At 40.7% G+C, this 24337-nt stretch overlaps 2 protein-coding genes, 1 long non-coding RNA gene and 1 pseudogene across 8 annotated transcripts in view; 1 reads left to right on the top strand and 3 right to left on the bottom strand.

The window, feature by feature from the left end:
- The window catches only part of LOC139631746 (rap1 GTPase-activating protein 2-like), an 82341-nt gene extending 78882 nt beyond the window's left edge, over positions 1-3459 (bottom strand). Inside the window, exon 1 of the mRNA XM_071496245.1 lies at positions 3357-3459. Coding sequence (XP_071352346.1) covers positions 3357-3397 — 41 coding nt within the window. The 5' untranslated portion in view covers positions 3398-3459. The remainder of the gene's footprint in view (positions 1-3356) is intronic.
- Positions 3460-7783: 4324 nt separating this feature from the next.
- On the bottom strand, positions 7784-12637 carry LOC139631530 (von Willebrand factor A domain-containing protein 5A-like; annotated as a pseudogene).
- Positions 12638-12870: 233 nt separating this feature from the next.
- On the top strand, positions 12871-17541 carry LOC139631531 (uncharacterized). 5 transcript variants are annotated; one of them, XR_011693401.1, is made up of 5 exons: positions 12871-13217; positions 13316-13417; positions 14711-14986; positions 16646-16717; positions 17191-17454. It is a non-coding gene; the product is annotated as an uncharacterized lncRNA (long non-coding RNA). The 5 variants fall into 5 exon arrangements; XR_011693400.1 differs by having other exon boundaries at positions 12873-13417; XR_011693399.1 differs by lacking the exon at positions 14711-14986 and having other exon boundaries at positions 12876-13417; positions 17191-17318; positions 17417-17541.
- Positions 13851-23850, bottom strand: LOC139631528 (von Willebrand factor A domain-containing protein 5A-like). Of its 2 annotated transcripts, XM_071495759.1 has the most exons (19): positions 23693-23850; positions 22909-22953; positions 22585-22787; positions 22268-22490; positions 20694-20860; positions 20473-20587; positions 20138-20310; positions 19958-20046; positions 19531-19675; positions 17936-18015; positions 17713-17827; positions 17448-17606; positions 17175-17278; positions 16468-16688; positions 15681-15740; positions 15393-15452; positions 14666-14832; positions 14314-14437; positions 13851-14179 (listed from the first exon to the last, which is right to left on the bottom strand). In XM_071495759.1, exons 2-19 carry the CDS (start codon positions 22946-22948, stop codon positions 14100-14102), a joined length of 2325 nt encoding a protein of 774 aa, XP_071351860.1. In that variant the 5' UTR covers positions 22949-22953; positions 23693-23850; the 3' UTR covers positions 13851-14099. The 2 variants fall into 2 exon arrangements, with proteins under 2 accessions (XP_071351860.1, XP_071351861.1); XM_071495760.1 differs by lacking the exon at positions 15681-15740.
- Positions 23851-24337: the final 487 nt, after the last annotated feature.

Here is a 24337-nt window from a genome sequence, read left to right as displayed (position 1 = left end):
CCCATACACCCACTGTTCCAGATCACACACACACACACACACACACACACACACACACACACACACACACACACACACACACACAAAGGATTGTACATAACCATACACAGAATCACAGACAACCACAGATAGATACATACAGTACTTCTGTGCTCCGGCACACAAGCACACAGACGCACACATGCTGACACGTGTGCATGTTCATGCACCCAAATTAAGAAGCTGTGACATGTACACAAACACACACATACACGCTGCACCTCCTCCACCCACGGCCTCTGTGGTGCCTGCAGCCCTTCTCGCTCTTGTTGCTCACTCTTCCAGACGACACTGATCATAGAAAAACATCCATTTAATTCACGTACATCCCCTTCACTGAGGCGAGGATATAAAGAGCTACACAGACCTCAGGTCCCACAAACACAATGAGAAATACCCACGGGGGCGACTGCAAAAACAATTTAATCAGGTGTATGCTGTGAACATGGCAATTTCCGCACACAGTTTTATTTCCCATTTAATGGGAACACACAAATACAAACACAAGCTGCAGACATTTATGGCAAATACCCTCTGCAGGCTGTGGTGATTCATGTCACTGTATCAAAGTTTGAATTGATTGCATCACCAAAGTGAGTGAGAGAACGGAGGAGAAAAAGACAGATTTGGTTTGGAATTGATAAGAGTAAAAGACAGAAGAAAAGCAACCACAGAGATGATGAGTAACAGAGGTTTGGAAAGCATTATGTGTAATGATCTACAGTCAGAGATGTGATGGGAAATGAGACTAAATGACCAGAGGAGCATACGTGACAGAGGAATAGTGGAGGTGCAAGAGGGAAAGGAGGAGGGAGGAAATGCAGAAAGTGAGTAGTGTTGCCAGACTGAGATTGGATTAATGAAAGATGGTTAATGACAAGCAGAGGAAGGAGGAGGTGAGAGGTGTGAGGACAGAAGATAAGGAGGTGTGTGCAGTTTTCTTTGAGTGGTAATTGACTGTTATCAGTGCACAAGTGGACTACTCAAGCCGCAGTGGGAACAAAATACACGAGAGAGACAGCGTGGGCTTTATAAAAAGAATCACTCGAATCTTTTAAAAACACGAGGGAAACAGATAAAGCTGAATGCAATAATGATTCACATTAATGTATAATATGGAACAAAAAAGACAGCACCCTCTCTGTGAGGGTCTGTTTTTCGTTGACACTGCTAGCATAAACATTTATAAGAGCGCATGCATGGACAGTTTAAGAATGCGTGTCCATGCTTGTACACATTTCAGTAAGTGGGACAAATCCTGAATTCACTCCACCTGAGAGGTGCAGATTAGCAGGCATCTATTTTGAACAGGAGTCAGCGGTGGGTAGTAGTACACAGAGCTGGGGACAGGACCGGCCGTCCACTCGACACTGCAAAACTGCAATTTGTCAAGCCTCTGAGTCTGAAGCTGCCGTGTCAAGAGCCTCTTTTTGCTTTTTTTGGGGGGTTCATATGAGCACAATTTAGAAGCTCAAGGGAAAATCCTCTAAAGTCAGCAATCACAGCGCATTTCTAGTTTCCAGCTGAAGGCATACCTCCACATGAAGCACATAATCCAACACATGATCATGATATGACTGAGGAAATGACATGACCGTGACTATGACTATGATGCGAGTGATGTGAAAACTAGCAGATAATTAATTAAAATATAAATATATCAATGTATGAATAATTATTTATTATACAGCACAAAAAACACTATATATGCTGGGATACTACAGACAGAAATTTACTTTTTTTTGTCATTGATGGAGCTTAGAGGTGAAGAAATTTAGTTCAGAGAAGAGTATTCTTAAAGTGTGCCTGTAAGTCTGTAAATTATGCTGAACAATGGCAACTATGGCCACAAATGGCAAATATGGAATAATGTCATGGCTTAAAGGTGAAGAAACAGCGGTAGAGAAGAGTCAGTGAACTGACTCAGTTTTTGGCAAAGTTTATTAGCATTAGCCACCATAAGCTACTGCCTATACCAGACCAAATAAGGCTGTAAAGCTGTAGAGGCAAAACTTCTTCAGGTACAAGGGTGTGTGTGTACATATATATATATATATATATATTTTTTTTTTTTTTTTTTTTTTTGCTTACACATTCAACTTTTTATTTGTAGTAGAAAGATTGTTACATTTAACTTTAAAGAAGTGAATTCCTGATGTATGGCACCTCATTAGTTCTCATCTGCAGAAATACTTACGATAGTACATCACATTTCATCTTCCGAGTCAAGTAGAATTTACCTTCCCGAAAAGGACGTGATGAAAACATTAATCTCCCACTTGATGTCTTGGAAGATGTTTAATGTCTGCTATTATCACACACGCAGTGCTTCCTCTGGGGAAACAGACTCATGAATCAAATAAGATCTCTCTGCCTTCCACTGCCTCTCCCTCTGCTCTGCATGCAGTAGGGACCAATGTTTCCTCAGGGGGACCTTTGCTTGCACACATCGCACACACTCACCATGTACTGTATGAGTACATGAACATGAATGAATGCCCACTGGCGCACACACACACACACACACACACACACACACACACGCTGGAAAATTCAGGCGTGCATGAAGATATTTTACCCTTTGGCTCACACACAGTTCAGAACACATCACATGTGTTAATTACATGGACATTTTTTTCGTCTTCTTATAATAATACTTATTCTATACTATTTAAAATAATATATATAAAGAAATAGTTTAGTCTGTATATCTATGAATGGTATTCTATCTCTTGTGGCAGGAAAGCAGTGTTTTGCATTGAATTTATAAAAACTTAATTAACAAATATTATTTTTATCCACCCACTCACACCTGCAAAACCTAACTTCAAACCCCCACTCACCAGCCCCCCCTGCAATCAAATGCACACATACACACACACATATAAACACAACATGGTGTCATAAATTGTGAGAGAATGTAGCGGCATAACCAGGCAATGCAGCACCATTGCAGCATTACAAGAAAGACAGTTTGCCTGCCACCAGGCTTCTCTCACAGCAACTACACACACACAGATAAATACACACACAGACCGCAATATTTCCCTCAAGTTTAAGATACCACAGGGAGGACAAAGAACCTCAGAAATTAATTTCCACTTCAACTGATTGTGTGTGCATGCAAGTGTCATTCCTAACCTGTAACTCACACAGGCTTCATACTCCAGCTGGAGAGTTCTCACATAAATCAACACTCTCTCACACACACACGCACGCACGCGCGCACTCATCTCATCAGTCATTTGGCTTCCAGTTTGCTGTTGTCAGCAGTAGTAACATTTCTGCTCCAGAGCTAACAAGTGTGAAAGCCTTACCTCGGCTCGCCTGCAGATGCTTTACAAGCTGGGGTGAACATCTCGCAGTCAGAAGATGGTGCAGCATTAGCAGTAGACAAGCTGCCAGAGCAGAAGAGAGGTTGTGTGAGTGTGTGTGAGGGAGAGAAAGAGAGAGAAGGAGGGCGAGAGTGTAAGGGGAGAGGGAGTGCATACAGGGGGAGGGCACAGCGACAAAGCGCAGGGTAGGGCAGAGTTATGAGATGAGAGACGGCGAGAAAATGTGTGTGTTTGTGTGTGTGTGTGTGTGTGTGTGAGAATGGGAGATGGTGTTACCATGGAGAGGGCTACGCCTAAAATCCTTTAAAGCCTTTTAAGACTGAGGGAGTAAAAGAGAGTGAAAGTCAGGCTGAAGCGGGCAGGACATTTTTTGGCGAAGGCAGGAAAGACAAACTAAAGGATTAAAGGAGGTAGACAGAAGTAAAGGACATTAATAAGGGAGGAGAGGGAGGGAGGGAGGGGCGAGGGCACTGACAAGTTAAAAGAGCATGACCTGTGGCAAGATGAGCTCTCTACTCATCACACTGGGTTCGACACAGGTCAGACACAGATACTTACTGTAATCCATCATTATTGATGGAACCAATACAAAACATGAGAGTAACCTGTGCCACCAAAGCAGTGAGCAGTAGCTTGTGAGAAAAAAACAGCGTAACTGTGCAACAAGTAAGGTTGTAATGACTTAAGTTTAAGCTGATCATTTTACCTGAGGAAATCTTCACAACAACCCTGAAACAGCACCCTAAAGCAGCTGCTATGGATAACAAGTACGTTTAGTTTTAGATTTAGCTAAGCCAAGCTATGGCGATTAGCTTTCACTTGATAAAGTGCTCTTTCCTTGGTCATCCATTTAGCTTTTTCTGTCTGACAGTGCGGTGATGCAGCATTCACACAATATCAGCAAAATGCAAAGAGCAGGAAAACCTCTGGTTATGTGGACTGGGGAGTCTTTCACACATAGTTCTCACATCATATACCCTAAATAAGCAGCATGTGCTGTGTTATGTATTGGAAGTTGTTCACTGACAAGTGAAACCATATACAACAAATTTTGTATAGCTTTTAAATTAACTGAATTAACTGTATGACTTGGATTTTATTTAGATGCTAGTCACCGAGGCTTGTGGTCATTTTGCAACTAGTTTGGTGACGTTTTTGTAAATATTTTCATCAAGTGGGAAAGATTGTGGCTCTCAGATATGATCTCTCCAACAAGGAATTACAACTTAGAGCCTTACCAGTTTTTCTGACTTTTCTATGTGTAGTTGCGATCGATATATGATATGATGTGAATGTGTCATAACTGGGATGTCAGCTTCTATAGAGCCCAGGGATTTCTATGGATTTACCAAGCCTGAGCCTGCAGCCTCAGCAGCAATACAAAGCCAGAGAGCAGTTATTGATGATTGGTAGATATTGCTTTTTTCTTGTTACTGCTATTGTTAAGTTCTGTTTCCACAAAGATTAAAACAATTGCTTGTTTTTGAATGGTAAACCAGACATCAAAATTTAGATGAGAACCAGATGCTGCATGTAGTTGCTGTGTTTTGGCTCTGAATGGCCATATATGACATTAAATAAAACCCTGTTCTCACCTCACAGTAGTGTGTTGAAAGGGTTTACAGTAAAGGTCACTGATTTTGTTATTTGACACACATTTCCATTCACGGAAAAACAGGCAATGACACACACATGCACACAACAACTAACAATCACCATGGGATCACATGTGTCAGTTATTCAATAAAGTAGATCCCCCACTGAAGTACAAAGGCTATCGGATCAATCACACACACACACACACACACACACACACACACACACACACAGTGAGAGCTTGTGATTGATGTGTGGCTCAGAGGCCACAGTTTCCCACTGATAGCCTAAACAGAAAAAAGAAACATCAGCCACTCTAAACTATTTCTTATTGATCTGGTTTCCTGCCCATGGCTCTAACAACACACAGTAGTCCAACAGAGAGAGAAACAGAGCGAGGGAAGGAGAGATTGCAGGTTTAATTAAATCCTTTCCTCCCTAATGGACAGACCGAAGCAGACACAACTGAGCCCACAGGTGCGTTCTCATGCAAACCCGCTCTCTCTCCGTCTGCCACACACACACACACACACACACACACACACACACACACACATTTACGCTATAGTCACACCCACAGATCAGAGCGCCTTTCTTTCATTTGTTGTGTTTGTTTTGAGGATGTGTCTTCTTTTCCTCTAATCTCCAGGCAGTTTAGTGCTCAGGGATCTTTTGTCACTTCTAATTGGTCCTTCTGGTTGCGGTTGCCTTGGAAACCAGTTTAGAAAGTGTTGGTTGGACGTCTGCCAAAGGTTCAGATAAGATTGGCTGTAATGGCCTCCTGTAACCAACTGACAGTTTAAAAAGAGACACGCTAACATTAAAAATAGGTAACCAGTGTTCTGTTTATCGTCTGCGGATTCTTTTGAGTCTCAGAAACATGACTTCTTAAATGATCTTCAACGGTACATGTCTTTTGCTAAATGCAAGCCACGTCTATGTGTGTAGGAATTCAATTAAACCTTTTCTGTAAATAAACCACCCCTGGACCCTTTTCAATGGGCCACAATATTTTCTTTAGTCGACACACAGACAAAATACCATATGTAGCATGCAATTAAGTTCACATCTTGATTATCATCATGTTTGTGTGGAACTATAAGGGTGACTAACAACTATCCCATATAAACCATCTGCCAGAATAACTGCGCATTTCATTTACAATTTAAAATTTGCCATCCTCTTAAAGTTGGAGTGCAGGACTTTTAAATATAAATGAATGCCCTTGCCATATGAGTTCACACAATGCTGATTAAGCCCATGAGCGCCAGGTAAATCTCTCCCTGTATTCAGCAGTATACCAGAGTTTTAAATCTCCTGTCAGTGGCGACTTTCCTGGGCTACGCACTGGTAGTGATGTGTTTTATGTCAACCAGAGAGTTTGCCAGAGCTGAGGAGGGTGTTCTGTTGTCTGTCTGTACATTGTAAAAATATCTGGAGGCTCAGTTCGGCAGCAGACAGAAACCTGCATTATTTCTCTGACACTTATTTTGTGTCCTCTCTTGCAACACAGTACAACATGCTAAAGGTTCCTAGATGAAATACTTGGGTAGGAAGAAAACCAAACATTTCCCCATGAAATTACATTTGTTAGATTGCTGGTAACATCAATGGCAGCTGTTGATTCAACATAGATTGAACAAATATTTTTCGCGAATTTGAATTGTGTCTAAGAAATGCACACAATAATCCTTTTTAGGTTATGATTTACAGACTCCTGTTACAAAAGTTCCCTACCAGTAGTGACTGCGCTGGATGCAATTATCATAAAGTTGGACAGGCTATACTACACAGAGAGACTTCTTCTCTAATGACAAACACTTCCTGGCTTATCATATATCATAATTAAGGAAATATTTCACATATAATACAATATAGATCATACTGTTAACATAAAAGATGTTGTACCACAATTCCTCTATGTAATGGTCTGAGTTTAGAGCATCCAGCAAGTCTTTCTCTTTGTGTGTGAGTCAAATAGGACACAGTCCCTTTTACCCTATGTGCTAACTTTATTAAGTATACCTATACAGTCGAATCCAACACTGCTGTTTTGGCAGAAAGACTACTTCTCCAACGCGCAGAATGTGCAGTTTTTGTTGACACATCATAGAGGAGTTAAATAAATGATTTGATTTTGCATGGTGGTCATAGTTAGTGATGGTATAGTACAGTACAGGACTTCATTATATTTAGAGGTGCTCCTAATATTCTAATGGAGGTGTGTATAAATATTTATAACAAGCAATTCAAATGTGTGTTTTTGGGGACATTTTGCGTTTTCTCTAAAATTTGAACATTGTTCTCATATATATTTATCTAACATGTGCATTCCTTTTAATCGAGAAAACTATTCTTAGGCCTTTGCATAAATACATAATATAAAAATACTGATTCTGTGTGTGCTCAGATGTTTCCAAAATGATCCACACTGGATGGAAAGAAAGAGCATATCAATTGTGTTTAAAAGTAAATAATAGAGAAGTATGACTGAATGTCTCTTTGGGCTCTGAATCTTTATAAGTCTTCATCAAGGTCAGTTATTTTCTGACTTCACAGCTATATGGACAGCAGGAAGTGAGTACTTGAGTACATGAGTACTATATTCAGGGCCAACACATGCAAAGAGAAGGTTGCTACCACCTAGTGGTAGCGAAAGAAACTAACTGGGATGAAGTGACATGATGTGAGGGAAGAAAGAAGGTTTCAATTTTTTTTTTACTTACCATTGGTTGCTGGTGCCTGCATAATTGGTACATATATTTGCATAAAAAGCTAATCTTATCCTCATAAGGTATCAGTATATGTAAACTAAATACACAATACATAAATCAGTATAGGAATATTATAGTAATACTGTAAACTATAGGGCTTAGAACCCTTAACATAAACATATCCTGTGTTCTTCATCACAGACTTAAACCAGCATAATAAGAAAAAAATGTCATGATTCAGGCATTTTGCATACACAGAGGCACTGAACATAATTATGACAGCCAACCTTTAAAATGCTGTGTCAGTCAGTTTGTGAATGCTTGCTGTATAGTAGTGCCTTTAAATGATATCTTCTTGATCAGAGTTTCACATTGTACTGTCACAGGTAAAACTACATCATGTATAGTAATGTTTTAGGCAAAAGAACAAGTCTTTGTCACACTGCAGATTAACTTTTTGATAAAACAGTGCAAAGCTAAGTTGTTTACAGCTCAAACAAATGCATCGTCAAATGTAAAGACTGAAGTGCTATATTGATTTAATGAAAACCTCAGAGCCCCAGTGCGTCTTTGCATGCTGAAACCCAACCGTGTATTTCCAGCTTCCTCGCACTCTGCTGCACATGGTTCTAGAAAGAGAGAAGAAAAGATAATTTCTAACTATTACACACTGTTAAAAACAGCAATTTAGCACTTGTTACCATTCTGAGCACGGAGCCACGACATAAGCCTTCATAGCCAGAAGCTCCCACTCCTCCTTGGCATCTATCTTGAAAGCGTGAAGCCAGATCAGAGCCAAAATAGTGGCCCACACTTCCTGGTTCACCTAATTCACCAAATCAAAGAAAAACACTTGGAAAAAGCACAACACGAGGGCAAAAAAAGGGAAAATGCTGCTGGATGGTTTTGAACAATCCTAAATCTTCACTATGTATGAAATACAGGGAAAATCCTTTTCAATGAATTTGAAAGCCAGAATTTAAAAGTCAAAGCGTCACCATTATTATCATGATTATATATCCTTAGTTGCTTCAGCAATGTGTTCTATGGTGTTGTTTCCCTTTCTAATTTCTACAATTTCACTGACAGTGTTCCTGAAATTTAATAGATACTTAAATATGTAAACAGATACAGGCTTTGGTTTTTCCACTGCCTCGTTTCCCAGTGCAGCAGCCAGAGCTGGATCTAGTAGCCAGCAGCCTTCTGGAGGAAAAACAACTGCAGCAAAGTGTCTCCCGGTGGCTGCTCAGGTTCAGTTCTCTCATCTTATATGAAAGTCTGTTAGAGGAGCAAGCTAAAATAAACTTAGTGAGCCGCCTTTGATAAAAGCATCTGCCAAATGAGTAAATGTAAATGAAGAGGAAACAAAGAGGAAATACAAAATATCTGAAAAGTCTGAAGGTATATAAAATATAATATGAAATTGAAATTGTGTGTTGACTTACTTCCCAACATTTTGACAGGCGCACGCTGCCTTTTTAGTATGAAGGTAGAGAAAGAACTGCTCACCTCTGATTGGACACTGTGCTCCACCACCTTCTCCTTTACTTCTCCATCTTGCTGTCCGTCATTATCTCTCTCCTCCATCTCCAGAGAGCGAATGTCTTTCTTACTTTTGGTCGCATCATGTCAGTCCCTGTGATGAACTGTGATGAGTGTCCTTCTCGAATCCCAAAAGAATAAACGCTACAATACAGTAGTTTTGTTTTTAACACACACATCATTAAAACATGGGACATACTGTGAGCCTGAATTCTTCTTCACCACAGTTATCACTTCTTTGGTGTTGGACATTGTGCCATCAGCAAAAACAAATAGCTCGGGATGAAAACATCACACCCAGAAAAACGTGTTAAAGTGTCACAATGAGTGCAATTGAAGTGTGCACTTCAAACACTTAGTTTAGGATTGTATATGGAAAGCTAAGAACAGGATTGAACTATCAGTGAATTGTGTGGTATTTCTACAGACAACATATAATTGTGGTGTGTGTCTTGTCTTTGCTGACTGGGGATGCAGGGCCGGCTGTAAATATGTTTGAGGGGCTCACTGATTTCTGTTCATCCCAGATTAGCCTCCATTGTTTCTTCTTCAGAGCCTCTCCCATGGTCTTCTGGCTGTACTCCACACTCTTACTGCCATCACACAAATGCATGAACACATGCACCAATGCAAAATAAAGAAAGGAGGGCATCAGATGGACTGAGTGACATGAGCAAGTGACTTACGGGAAGATATGCTCATATCTGGACCCGAAACTGTAGATGTTGAAATATCTGCCCATTGGTAAGCTCTTCAACAGGAGCAGTAGAGTGTCCTGAAGGAGGAGAGAGAAGACAGTGGAGGTTAGTGTGTGAGAGGGAAAATATGACTGATTGCCTGTCCTGCCTCCACCACTGCAGTGGGCTGGTGGGCATCTTTGTAATAAATCAGCAGTTCAACATCTCTGTCAAACTTGTGCCCTGCAGCCAACTTGACCTTAAAGTTAACAAGACACACTCATAAATATCAATAAAGTTATATATTTTGTTCTCAGTATTGAGAAACAACCACAACACAGCAGACACATTAGCAGTCTACCTACCGTGGCCTGGGTCTGCTCTGTGTTGACGTACTGGAGAGGGTCCAGGGAACAGTTGGACTCCACTTTAGAGACTGGACGAGGAGAGGACACTCGGGCAGAAAAAGACAGACTGTAGGGCACCAGAGAGGCTGGAACAGAAGTCACCCGGACACTGCCACATCTGAAAACAAGACCAGACAGGTTAGACATGTAGTAAATAAAGAAATGTTACACACTGAAATCATTCAAGGAACTGAGAACCTTTGGTCCAGGTGACATTCTGGGTTACACAGGACAAAAATAAGTATTTTGCTGAAAAAATAACACGTACAACCAAAAAACACTTTACAACTTCTGAACTTTGAAAGACCAACAAATGAACCAATGAACATGTGAACATGACAGCACAATATCACAAAAGCTTTTCTTCAGGTAAATATATCCTTATAAACAGTATTACTTATGGATAACTGGATGCAGTGACTTTATTCATTATATTACCCCTCAATGGGCCTAAATGTTTGCTTTTCTGTGCTATTTTTCTTTGCTCCTCAACAGTTAGTAGCAGTATTATTAATGCAGTGTGACTGTTCCTTCAAAATGTGAAAATAACATTTCAATAAAAAATTCATCTCATTATCTACTATATTTATCTCAGTGTAAGAGTTGTGTTGTATGTGGCAACAGTCACATGTCCCACACCTCTATGATAGAGCAGAAATGGAAAATGCTGGAAGATTGCTTACAGCGTGTGTTCTGTCATTGTTGTGAAGGTGGGTTTTTCACTTTCAACAGTTCAGCTCAAGGGTTCCTGGTCAATGTGCTGACTGTATTTCCTACCTTGAGGTTAGTAGCGAGGGTTGAGCACAGCAGGCAGACAGAACCTCAGCCCGTCATCAGCCTGCACAGCCAGCTCAGTGACGTACTCCAGCCTGATGGAGGCGCTCTCTCCTGGAGGAAGACTGCCCACACTCAGAGTGAATATATCTGGACTCTGCTCACTCTCCTCCAGCAGGAAGGCCTGCTGACCAGAGCTCAGCGCGTCATCATACTCCTCACGAGCCTGCAGCACAGATGACACGTGTGACCAGCATTCACTGTGTTGACTGTTTCTCCAAGATTTATTATAGTGAGTGACTCTCTACTGTCCAGCTCACCTCCTGTTTCTCCTTCACCTCAGCCACAATCTGTGTCTGTCCAATCTTAGCACTGAAATGACAGACAGCAGCATCTCCAGGCAGAGGGAAGACAATAACAGCCTCTAGTGGTTTGTCCTCCTTGTTCTCGTAGTTCAGAGTGGAGACCACTGTAGCCACATGGTCCCTCACCTCTAGCTCCACCTCGATGCTCTTTGGAGGAACTAACCAAGAAACGACTGAGTGTTACTGACCAGATAACAGATTTACATGCATTTAATTATCATTAGGAAAACACCTTTCTGATGACCAAACACACTCTGGCATGGACATGTTTTTTTCCAAATGCATACACACCACCCACATTCTGGCACAGGTAAAAACAAATAAATGATCTCAATACATCACGCTCTTTAAAGAAAAACTTCCAAAGCATCAGGATCACAAGACCGCTAACATCCCTGAGAAGAAGGACACACTAAAGAAACTGAAGGACATTGCGTTTCCTCAAGCTGAGATTCTGAAAAAAGCTCTTTTGAGGAGATTTGAGCAAGAATATGCACAATGCCATGTTGACCCTGCTACTGCTAATTTCATAGTATGCTTAACATTAATAAGTATTCCAGCTCTGTACCTGGTTCTCTGTTGAGAGTGAGCAGGCCACAGGTGTATGACATCCTACTGCAACAGAGGGCTGAAGACTTTCTGCTGTAGGGTAGTGATAAAATGGTAATGTTACTGTGTTATCTAATTCAGGAAAATATACATATATATTATTTTTTCTTACTCTTCTTTTAACTTTATTTTGACAAGCTGTAAGATGTACCTCCTGATTCATTTATTTATATTTAATCACTTAATGAAAAATAAAAAAAAACAAAGCAGCGGCACATTTTGTAACCGCACATTGTTACATCTTGTTATGTTTTTACGTTACAATTCAACATAATATTCCTCTCAAACACAGTTAAGCAGACACAGTAACTCCTTACCGTGAATATGATCATCATTCCGGTTGGACAAATACCTCTAGGATGTCATTGACTAAGTTAATTTAACTAACCGAATTAACTAAAGTGAACTTCACAGCCAGCAGCGCGTCACTATCATGGAGAAGAAAACAGACAGGCCAAACGCCGGCCTCTGATAATAGACGTGGGTGTTTTCGATGCAGTAAATTATCTCCCAGCTGGAGGCAACACAGAGACCAGCAGTCCGGACCACGCCTGACACAAACCCCAGCCGGTAACTACACTTGGAAACTCAACTTCCTCCAACTTCCTTCAACTTCCTTTACGTTTCACTCGACCCAAAACAGTGAAGTGCTGTCACACCTCCACCGGGTATGCTCGATTTGGCCTACAAGGTCACCGGGTGGGTTTTTTTTTTAAACAAGAAAAGAGTGCAGGCATGCACTTAACATGAAGAAGCGAGACTATGAGTTGAATTAAGTAATAATACAAGTTGTCATTATTTTATTAAGATAATCCTTCTGGTTGTTTCCCCTGCTATACCAGGTAGGTGGGCGGGCATCAGGACCCAGGGGGAAGCTGCATGTCATTGCGTCTATGTTGAGCAGATAATGTTCCGTAGACGGTCAGCAGAGTTGTTAACAGAAGAAATATTAATCCATACTTCATTCGTGCTGTGTTGTCAAATTTCCCTGGGACCTTGAACTAAACTACTAGCGACTAAACTACTTAAGCAACGCACCACACGTTTATGTTTCCTTCTATTCAATGTATCGGTTGACTGTCTTCCCTCACACAGAGAAATATCAGTGGCAGGCAGAAATAAACTAACTTTATTTGGAAAGACACCATGCAAGAAAGAGGTGAGTTATGAAGCTATATATTTTTTAGATATGATATACCACATTTAATTTTTACTAAATGCATTGATGGATATATTTGCTTGCATCTTTTTCATGAGCACGACCCCAAAAACGACAGAGACAGCCTGAAGACTGAGGAGAGGAAAGGCAGGGGGTCTTCCAAAGAAGGCAGGGAAAGAAGAGAGTGAGCCCGATAACAGGTCCTGATAAATGCTCTACAACTAATAATAAATTAATTAATGAAGCTTATTTAGGTGTGATGACATTTTTTCTTACCTACAACATTCTTACCTACAACCATGGGAGATAACCCCCCCCCCACCCCTCTCCTCCCTCTCTGTCTTTCAATCCTAGTGACCTCTCTGAATCCAATTACAATCCAATTACAATCCAAAAGCCTATCTGGTGGCAAACATTGCAAGTTTATATAAATGTTACAAGGATTATAGGTTAGGCTATAAATGCTACCAATATTTTTCACTAGTCTATTAAATAATTCTATGACTTGCAAGACAAATTCATTGGAATAGGTAAAAAGAGTAGTGCATGAGTATGATTTTTTTGTGTAGATTTCTCCAGCTGTGTATTGGCCTCTAATGTGTGTATGTGTGTATGCGTGATTCATGAATCAAGTTTCACACCCAAAGATTCAGCTTTAATATTTGTGAGTGAGTCAGTTTCTGATACAAAGTACATTGAAAAACACATTTCTTTGTCTTGTTACTTGCTTATCCTGAGCAGATGAGGCATAGTGCCAATACACTTAGGTAAACAATATTATAAAGGTAGCTCATTCAAAGAGTAACATGCAATGTAGAGACTGTAAGATGGAATACATCTTCTGTGCAGTAACCCTAAAGAGAAACCAATTTAATAATAACCTCAGAGCCCCACGACGTCTTTCTGCACCTTGCAACCCAACAGGGCATTTCCAGCTTCCACATAGTCTGCCACACATGGTGCTGCAAAATAAAAGAAAAAAAGAAAATCCACAAAACAGTTAGCAGAAGAGACTGAATGTGGTCTGCTGATTTTAACCATTACACACTGTTTAAAACAACAGTTCAGTGTTCATTATTATTATTATTATTATTACCATTCTGAGCACGTAACCATGACACAGCCTTCATAGCCAGAAGCTCCCACTCTTCCTTAGCATCTATCTTGAAAGCATGAAGCCAGATCAGAGCCAGAATGGTGGCCCACACTTCCTGGTTCACCTAATTCACACAAAATTCAAACAAAGAAGACACATAATTTTAGGGGGAAAATTTGACTGTATACTTTTGAAGTGTTATTAAAACAGCAGTAATAATATTACATAAGAAAGACTGCATAAACAAATACTTTCATGTGAGCCATTCACACATATGGTCAATGCTTCTCGTGAACAGGTGGTTAAAAATACAACAACCATGTGATGAAATCTGTTTTAAAATAGGACTCACAGCTGAAGGTTTTGTTTTCTCCACCTCCTCGCTGGTCTTTCCCAGTGCGGCAGCCAGAGCTGGATCCAGCAGCCAGCAGCCAGGCGCCTTCTGGAGGGAAACCAACTGCAGCAAAGGGTCTCTGGGTGGCTGATTGATCGTAGGGACATCAACCATTTCAGCATACTCTGATGGAGAATCATGTATAAAGAACGCAAAGATCCAATGATTCTTATACATCTTTCTACTTTTTTATTTTGGCTAACTTTATACAAATGTGACGATACGGGACGCTGCAGATCAGACCATTTGAACAGCTAACTACAGCCACTGTTACTTTAGGTTGGTATCCATGTGAGCCACTTTATTTGTCCAAATCATGTCACTGCTTACATATGTGTACATGGGTCCTACCTTTATATTTTATACAATTAAAAAATGTTATTTTGGTCTGACTGGTAGAAAACCCTTTATAAATCAAGATAATTATTAAGAGAAAACACATAACTGAGTTGTACAAATATACTTAAGATTATATCTGTAAGTAGCAATCTTACAGTGACTCAGCAAAAGTTATCAAAAAGCTGATTCAGAATTTGGACCAGACAGAATTTATGCCATACACTTCAATTTCAAAAGAAACTACAGTTCAACAAAGAAGCAAATGCCTGAGAAAGCTAGAAATTGAAAAATTACAAATTAGTATTTTGTTACAATAGTGTGTGCACCACTGAAACAGAACAGATACCTTTGTCACTGAGCATCTCTTCACTTTCTTCAAATGCATCATCTGCTGGTTCGTCAAAAACTGTTTTTTCAGAAGAAATAATTATTATATATAAGAATGCAAGTTTAAGTAAGGCAGCTAAGGTATCAGTAACTAATGTTAAAAAGATTAATAATGAAAAAAACAAATTAAATAATGTGCTTTCATTTTTTCAAATGGCAGAATGAGTTTCCATGTACATCCCTTTTGTGCGCAGTGGATATAGAAATAGACCTGTGCGTTAAAAAAGTTAATGAACATTTTACTCACCGAACGAGTTACACTGAATAGATAGTGCACAGCATTGAGCACGCATCATCCCACTAAGCACTATGATGAAAAGAGAGTAGGATATTAAATGAAGGGTAATAATGGATGATTAGTGTGCTAAGGGCACAATTATAAATGCTCACGTTTTCTCTCCACCTAAATTTACCACTTTTATCAGCTGCATTTTAGTAAAGGTCACATTATTTTGGTTTCTCAACCTGCTGCATATTTTCCTTGCTAAACCCCCCACATTACAGTCATCATTTCCATCATTTCACTGTAGTGTCACTGTATGTGTCGGTTGCATTTATTGTGTTTTTGTTATGTCTGTGCTTTCTGTAACTTACTTTCAGTCACTTTACATATCTGTTCCCTTTGTTGTTTGTTTAACCAAAGTTCAAGTGATTTCTTTCTTGAAATTAATTTGTGCATTACAGACACCCTTGACTGATCGCCAAGACAAACGATTATTAGTTTTATTGTGCTGACTGTGAATTTTGTCGCAGGCCCAATAATTAAAATGTTTCCTCATGATAATTCTGATGAATGGCTTGTTTCCCCAAATTCAACTAAATTTTTCACCTTAGTTGAAATGTAATGAAGAAGACATGACATGTGCTTAAAATTATAAAGGTGTTTTTTCTTTGCCATAATAGCCAAGTCTATCACAGATAAGTTTTACTGTACTGAGCTGAGTATACACCATGGTCTTAAACATGCAACATGCTCCGTCATTGAACTGATCACGTTTCCTGACAGTTATTTGCTCTTGGAAAAATGAACTCACTGGGTAGTGGAATATCTCTGCGCACCAGAGGTCCTTCAATGGGCTCGCTGTTGCCTTTGTTCACAGCAATGAAGGCAGTGTAGGAACTGCTCACTCCTGATTGGACACTTAGCTCCACCACCTTCTTCTTCACTCCTCCATCTTGCTGTTCCTCATCATCCCCCTCCTCCATTTCCAGGGAGCGAATCAAAGTCCGAGCACCCAACCTGTGGACTGTTAATCTGCAGACAGGAGCAAGAAGTAAACACAGGTGGAACTTTCCTTACATTCCTATGAATGCAAAACAGTGATCTGTCAAGACTTGTTGAGATCTTGTTTAAAGTATATGGATGTAAAATAACTTTTAGATATATGGAAATTCAAAGTAAAATAAACACTGTTAATGTTACAACAATACTAGGAGTACTTTGAGTTAAATGCTAATGGAAGTATGCTAACATACATGGCAATGTTAACAAGCTGATGCTAAGCAGGTGCATTGTTTCCTACATTCATATTCTTCGTTAGTGTGTTAGCATGCTAACATTTGCTGATGTGCTCATTTTTATTTTTCATGTTTTTCTGTGCAGTGTCAATTCCTTTTGGTTTACATTGGAATGCATGTTTTTAACCACTTAACTTTACGCATACAACCAAAATAAACTCAATAGTATAAAGTGAGCATCCAATTCAAAGTAATTCTGCTGGCTGATCAAAAGTAACTTTACCCCGTGTCCTCTGCAGGTTTGAGACTGAAGTTGAGCTGGTTCTGAGAGGGATGACCTGCCAGGCTGTACTTCACTGTCACACAGCCCTGTGCTGCCTCTGAACTCTGAGAAATCATCACAGTGTTAGAAACTACGTTTGTTAATGTGATGGCACATTAAACACATAATAATGGCAATCTTTCACTTTGTTGAGTGGGAAATCTAGCCTCAAATATTACATTTCACTATCTACTATCTACTAGGTATTTCACAATGAGATGGTGCCGCTCCTACCTCTCCAGTGAGCTGAGCATAAACCAGTGACCTTTGACCCTGGAAAATTGATGTGATAGGTGGAGAGAGAACAGTGACAGACACTCCCTTTGGTAAATCCCACATCACTGAGATGTCCTCCACAGCTGGCTGCAGAGCAAATCGCAGTGACTGCATCACCTGGTTAAAAGAAATTATATACAAATGGTTTGGAGAGGTAGTGACATGAAAATTAATTGTTGTATTGTATTTAATACAGTTTTTTCGGAAGTGTTACTTTTCTTACCTTAGGTTGCATCCTGTCATTCCCTGTGATGAACTGAGCATGACCTCCTCCTTCCTTGGCCAACCCATTGATGAGAGCAGAGCTGGCCCCTTCCCCGATCCCAAAAGAGAAACACCTGCAACACAGAAGTTCTGTTTTTTTAAAAAAACACAGCGCTACAACATGGGACATATTGTTGGAATCATGAGGATGTGTGTGGTGTTTAGTGTCTTTATGTGTTCACCTGTGGGAACCTGAATTCTTCTTCACTAGATTTATCACTTCTTTGGTGTTGCACACCTCGCCGTCAGTGAAGACAAATAGCTAGGGAGGAGAGTTTACACAGGAGTTACATAACACCACACCCAGAAACATGCAGCATGTGCTGAAAGCCATCCACATACATTTCTGAGCAGCATGTTAGACATGGCATTGGCATGTTGTTTCAGTAACACAAGTGGACTTTATGGTAAAGTATGAAGAAAAACAAAGGTGTGGGAGCTTTAAATAAACCTGTTTCTTAAAGACTGTTCTGGTTAACTGTGAGTACATCAGTAGCAGCTAGCTGCTCAGTCAAGGAATTTTTAACTAACTGGATTTCTAGTCCACTCTTTGCTTTGACTATTCCAGATTTCAAGCACCTTATGTGCTCCATTAAAACACTGGAACCACACAGCGAGTAAAGCGCTCATCACAAAACAAGGACCAGTTTTAATAAATTGTTTGATTGACCCTGTCACTTTTGCTAAAGACCTGAATGCTTTCTATGTCTGTTTTGACACTATTAGCTTTGGTGCGGCGTGTAGAGAGCAGCTGAGAGCTCCTGTTTAGGAATCACCACACCCTGCATTCTTACCGCAGGAGAATGTATGGTTACAGTTCAGCTGCTACAAACCAGGTAGGGCCCCAGGACCTGATGACATCCCGGCAAGAGTGCAGGAGTTTTTCAGTCTCTCTTCTACAAACCTTAACAGGACCTCAAGAGTTCCCATCTTCTGGGGAACATCGACTATCATTGTGGTTTCAAAAAAATCCTGCCTCACAGAACGCAATCACTATCGGCCACTTGCACTTACCACAACAATGATGAAGAGCCTGGTAAAGCTGGTGCTGAGCACCGTCATACCAGCATCCAACACAATCCAGCATCACCAGGTGATAAGGAGGCCCCAGCACCTCAACATCACCCCACTTCTCATCCACTGGATAAACACCTCACTCAGTGACAGAACACAGACTCTAATGGTTGGCGCAGCAACTTCTCCAATCATCACCACCAACATCTAAGCATCACAAGGCTGTGCCATCAGCCCCGTGTCTACACCCTGTACTCCAATGACTGTAGTAGCCCATCACCACATACTTGCTTTGACAACACTGCACTACTTCCAGTTTTTAATGATAGAAACTGTGTGATGCCTTCTCTATGCTCCATCTGCTCATTTCACTCAGTGGTATAACAAAGACTGGGATAGACAGCAATTGATAGGGGAATGAATCAACTTTGTACTCAACTTTGTAAACATTTCATCAGAACTGCAGCCCCATTTCACCAGCATTTGCCTAAAGAGAGGAGCAGAGCTGTCGACTGATTACCAACCCTAACCCTGATTTAGATGAGGTGGAAGGGCAAGCTGGCAGTCGCCAAACTTGTTTGTGACATCCACCTTTTTGCCTGAAACAATCTGGAGCTGAATGGTATACTGTTGAAGTTTTTTTAACAAGTTATGGATTGATATTGTCCCAGACTCCCACACTTGAACATGTTCAAGCATGTTCAAGTGTGGGATAAGGTAAAAAAAAATGTGGATATGAGGTGGATATGTGTGAGTGTATTACTTGTCTAGGTTGATTGGGGATGCAGGGCTGGCTATAGATGTGCTTGAGGGGCTCAAGGATCTCTGTTCCTCCTAAGTCATCGGTCATCTCTTCAACTTTCTTCACAGCCTCTTCCAGGGTCTTTTCACTGTACTCCATGCTCTTACTGCCAGAAACACAAATGATGGAGGTCAGAAGGTGGAAGTCTGTGTAGTACTACCAAGTCGTATATTGCATTTTTTAAAAAGTTTTTTTTGTAAGTCCCTAAACTTAAGCATGTCTTAACTGCAGTAGTAATAGTTCCTAAAAGAATTCATACTATTTTTTTTAACTTTTCACTTTGTAGGGTTTAGTAGAGTTGCCAAACATCAATGTTTACATCAACATGCACCAATGAATGTGCAAACTGTGATTATAAAAACATATTTTTGTGGACTTAGTCACTAACGGAAAGATGTGTTCGTAGGTGGACCCGAAACTGTAGATGTTGAAATAGCTGCCCATCGGTAAGCTCTTCAACAGGAGCAGTAGAGTGTCCTGAAGGAGGAGAGAGAAGATAGTGAAGGTTACTGTGTTACTGAGGGAAAATATGAACGATTTTATGACAGAATGAACACATAATAAATACCCTGGCACTGCTAATGCGAGTCTGGTGACCGTTGTTACCCATGGGAAAATCCATACTCCCAGATCGATCCAATAAGAACACAAACTCTCCACGTGAAGTTACTGAAGACATCACAGATTGTGGGAACTCAGGATACAGACTCAGCATCACAACTGGATCACCCATCAGAGAGCCTGAAACACAGGAGGAAAATGTACACAAACTTGCTTTTCATTGCAACACATTTACTAATCAGTTTTCCTAATTACTTACCTCTTGCATATAACTCATTACACCAGTTTGAAGACAGAGAACATTTTCTTGGTCAAGTTGCAGCTTCACTAATTTGCACTCACCAGGTTTGGCAGAGACCTGTCCTGCCTCCACCACTGCAGTGGGCTGGTGGGCATCTTTGTAATAAATCAGCAGTTCAACATCCCTGTCAAACTTGTGTCCTGCAGCCAACTTGACCTTAAAGTTAACAAGACACACTCATAAATATCAATAAAGTTATATATTTTGTTCTCAGTATTGAGAAGCAACCACAACACAGCAGACACATTAGCAGTCTACCTACCGTGGCCTGGGTCTGCTCTGTGTTGACGTACTGGAGAGGGTCCAGGGAACAGTTGGACTCCACTTTAGAGACTGGACGAGGAGAGGACACTCGGGCAGAAAAAGACAGACTGTAGGGCACCAGAGAGGCTGGAACAGAAGTCACCTGGACACTGGCACCTTCACTATCTGTAATCAATATGAGATGACTTAAGAATACCATAATTAAGGAGACATTATAGACTGTTTATCCAGCAGAAGTTCTGGATGACCAAGAAGATCTTCAACCTAAATACCTCAGTTGTACTGTACGGCAAAACATGTCGACCAGACACCCTCCTCACTGGCTACTTTCTTCCAACATGTTCTGGGTCTGCCCTAAGGCCTCCTACCAGTTGGGACATCAGATGCCCAATCTAACTCAACTGGCTCTTTTCATTGCCCAGAAGCAGTGAGTTTAAACTGAGTTCTCTCCAAATGTCTGAGCTCTTCAGTCTGTCTCCAAGGGTGAACACAGCCAGCCTGTGAAGGAAACTCATTTTGGTCCCTTGCATTAATAATCAAATTTTTTCAGTAATTTCCCAGAGCTCATGACTGCAGGTGAATGCTGAACATAAATCAACAGATAAATCAGTTCCATTTTTACATTTCTGGGAATTGTCTTGGTCGAGGCAATATAACTTCTAGTGGGGTTTCCCAGGGCAAATTGATCCCAGTCAAGGGACCAGACTAAGAACAAGAACCCTGTTCAATCAACAATGGACAGAGCAACCTTGGTAAGAAGAGAGGACCTGAGCTGCACTCCTGGAACCAGGCCTGGAAGGGAAGTTCAGGGGTGAATGTGCAATTACTTGGGATCCACCCACGGTTCAGTCCCATATGAATCATGCTTTCTGAGGAACTGTCTTCCATGGAATAGTTCAGTTTAGAGGGGTAAAAGGCATGAATCACCTTTTCTAGATGAAAGGAATGACCTTGTTTTGGCTAAATATCTCAGTTGCACAATTTTGCACATCAGTGGCCAACTTGAAAATAACATCCAGGGTATGAGCCTCTTTTTTTTCTCAGGGGAGGGTGAATACTTCTTCCAGTAACTCAAATGTTGTCTCATATACATTTCATGTCTTTCCAGGTTGCTGACTAGCCAACAGAACTTTTGGGGGTTGCCTGTTGTTTTGAGAAGCTGGCAGCAGATGCAGCGCCAAGAGCAGACACCAGTGCTAACTGTTAAATTGCATTTGAGGGTCAGTGAATAGCTCCAATACCTTGGCTTGATGTTTTCTAAACCACAATGTCTCGTTTTCTATTTCTACACAATCTAAATTCAATAGATGCAAAATCCACAGGGTACTTTTGTTTGTGGAAAAATACAAGCAAATCTCAAGTTTTCTGTTATCAGTATTGATTTTAACCTTAAAAATGAAAGATTGTTTAAAGCACAACACAACTAGCAGAGGTTGGAAAAGCCCATAGGAGAACTTAGGTTTTCTCTAGGTTTATTTCACAATGGTTTTTATCTTCCGCCAGTGTGCCACAGCAGCAGACCAAACCAGTTTGGTGTGAACTGAATTAAAACATGGTGACTGTATTTCCTACCCTGAGGTTGGTAGCGAGGGTTGAGCACAGCAGGCAGACAGAACCTCAGCCCGTCATCAGCCTGCACAGCCAGCTCAGTGACGTACTCCAGCCTGATGGAGGCGCTCTCTCCTGGAGGAAGACTGCCCACACTCAGAGTGAATATATCTGGACTCTGCTCACTCTCCTCCAGCAGGAAGGCCTGCTGACCAGAGCTCAGCGCGTCATCATACTCCTCACGAGCCTGCAGCACAGATGACACGTGTGACCAACATTCACTGTGTTTCCTGCTTCTTCAACATTTATTATAGTGAGTGACTCTCTACTGTCCAGCTCACCTCCTGTTTCTCCTTCACCTCAGCCACAATCTGTGTCTGTCCAATCTTAGCACTGAAATGACAGACAGCAGCATCTCCAGGCAGAGGGAAGACAAAAACAGCCTCTAGTGGTTTGTCCTCCTTGTTCTCGTAGTTCAGAGTGGAGACCACTGTAGCCACATGGTCCCTCACCTCCAGCTCCACCTCGATGCTCTTCAGAGGAACTGACCGAGAAATTTAAAAAATAATACAATGACCATAAAGACAGAGTGACAGCTGTTCAGTTTATTTGTTGATACTACTTAGATAGAGATTTTTCTTTTTTCTTTTCTAACAGCTCTGTACCTGGTTCCTTCTGGACGGTTATTAGACCACAGCAGTTCATCGTACCTGAGGAACAATTGATAAGGACATGTGAGAACTTCCTGTTGTAGCGATGAATGGTAATGACAGTTACTGTGCATATAGGTGCTCACAGCAATTCATAAAAAGTGACTATATTTATTGTATTTGACATGAATGTCATCAAAAATATCATTTAAGCCTTATGGTTATAAGCATGATATGATACTGAATAAAGGAATATTCTACTTTTAAGAAACTACAAAAAGGTGTTAAATTCCAACAACACATTTAATAAATTTACTGCACACAGCCTCAACGTTACAAAACAAAGCTGTCAACCAGTTAGTCCATCTCGTCACATTGGCTGTAGTCATCTACTGTATCTATCAATCAATCAGTCAATACAGTACATAAATGCATACACTTAGATCCAACTGCGCCCTTCCTAGTTCGGTCTGGATAACTTTTCTCCACTTTGTTGATGTGTTTTTGTTTTTATTTTAACATCTGTTTGTTCGAGGGCTACAGAGGAAATTAAAAGTAGCATTCTGTATTTACAGTCATCCCAAACACAAACATCTGTGGAAGACAGCTGACCCTTTTCTTGCCACATTTGTACGATAATATGATAATAAACCACTGAGATTCATAAAGCAGTCTAACTGAGGCTCTATCCAGCATCTGTCAGTCAGGTTTCTGTGCACCTCATGACAGCGGCGAACCTCTGGAAAGCAGTGCGTCATCTCAGATCACTGGAATAAATGCGCAGAAGAAGAACACTTACCCCTGACGATCAGTGTTTCCAGTCTAGGGCAGTCTCACTGCAGCTCTCTCTTGTATATGTGTACAGGCAACTGGAAGATTTAACAGAGGACACCTTATGCCGAAAAGACGTGAAGGAAAACAGCAAGTCACGCCTCCCGGGTATGTTCGATATAAATACGGAAGATCGCCGGATGGGTGGAGCTTAAAGTTAGAACTGTCTCTGCCGCAAAACCTCACCTGGAAATAAATTTCAAGTTGCAGCTGCTGCAAAGAAAATCACAAAATTCTTCTTCTGCTAAAATGCAGCAGACAAGTTTTCTTTCATATGAAGAGAACAGCCCACACAGAATGCCTGACAGGTGTGTTCTTTTCATTTACTCTATTCTTCCCTTCTCCCTTTTGTATAGTTGGCTGTTAATTAATAAAAGAACATATTTTTTTTATTATTATTTACGATGGGCTACAAGCGTGTAATGCACCAACAGCACATTATATATATTTATATGCTGATTTAAAGTCACATCGAAATTTGTTCTTTCTAAGACCAAACCTCTGATGTCCAAAAATATGATCATTTCAAAACAATGTATACCTCTCTCTCTTCTGGTTTCAGTGAAATGTACTCAAAATCATAACGTTTCACCAGTGCAGAGGTGTATTCCTC

Source organism: Trachinotus anak, unplaced genomic scaffold, assembly GCF_046630095.1.
Source record: "Trachinotus anak isolate AG129_WGS33_773 ecotype Australia unplaced genomic scaffold, CSIRO_AGI_Tana_v1 ptg000014l, whole genome shotgun sequence".
NCBI classification, from domain to species: domain Eukaryota; kingdom Metazoa; phylum Chordata; class Actinopteri; order Carangiformes; family Carangidae; genus Trachinotus; species Trachinotus anak.
The sequence above is the reverse complement of the archived record's forward strand: the minus strand, read 5'-3'. Positions and strand labels throughout refer to the sequence as shown.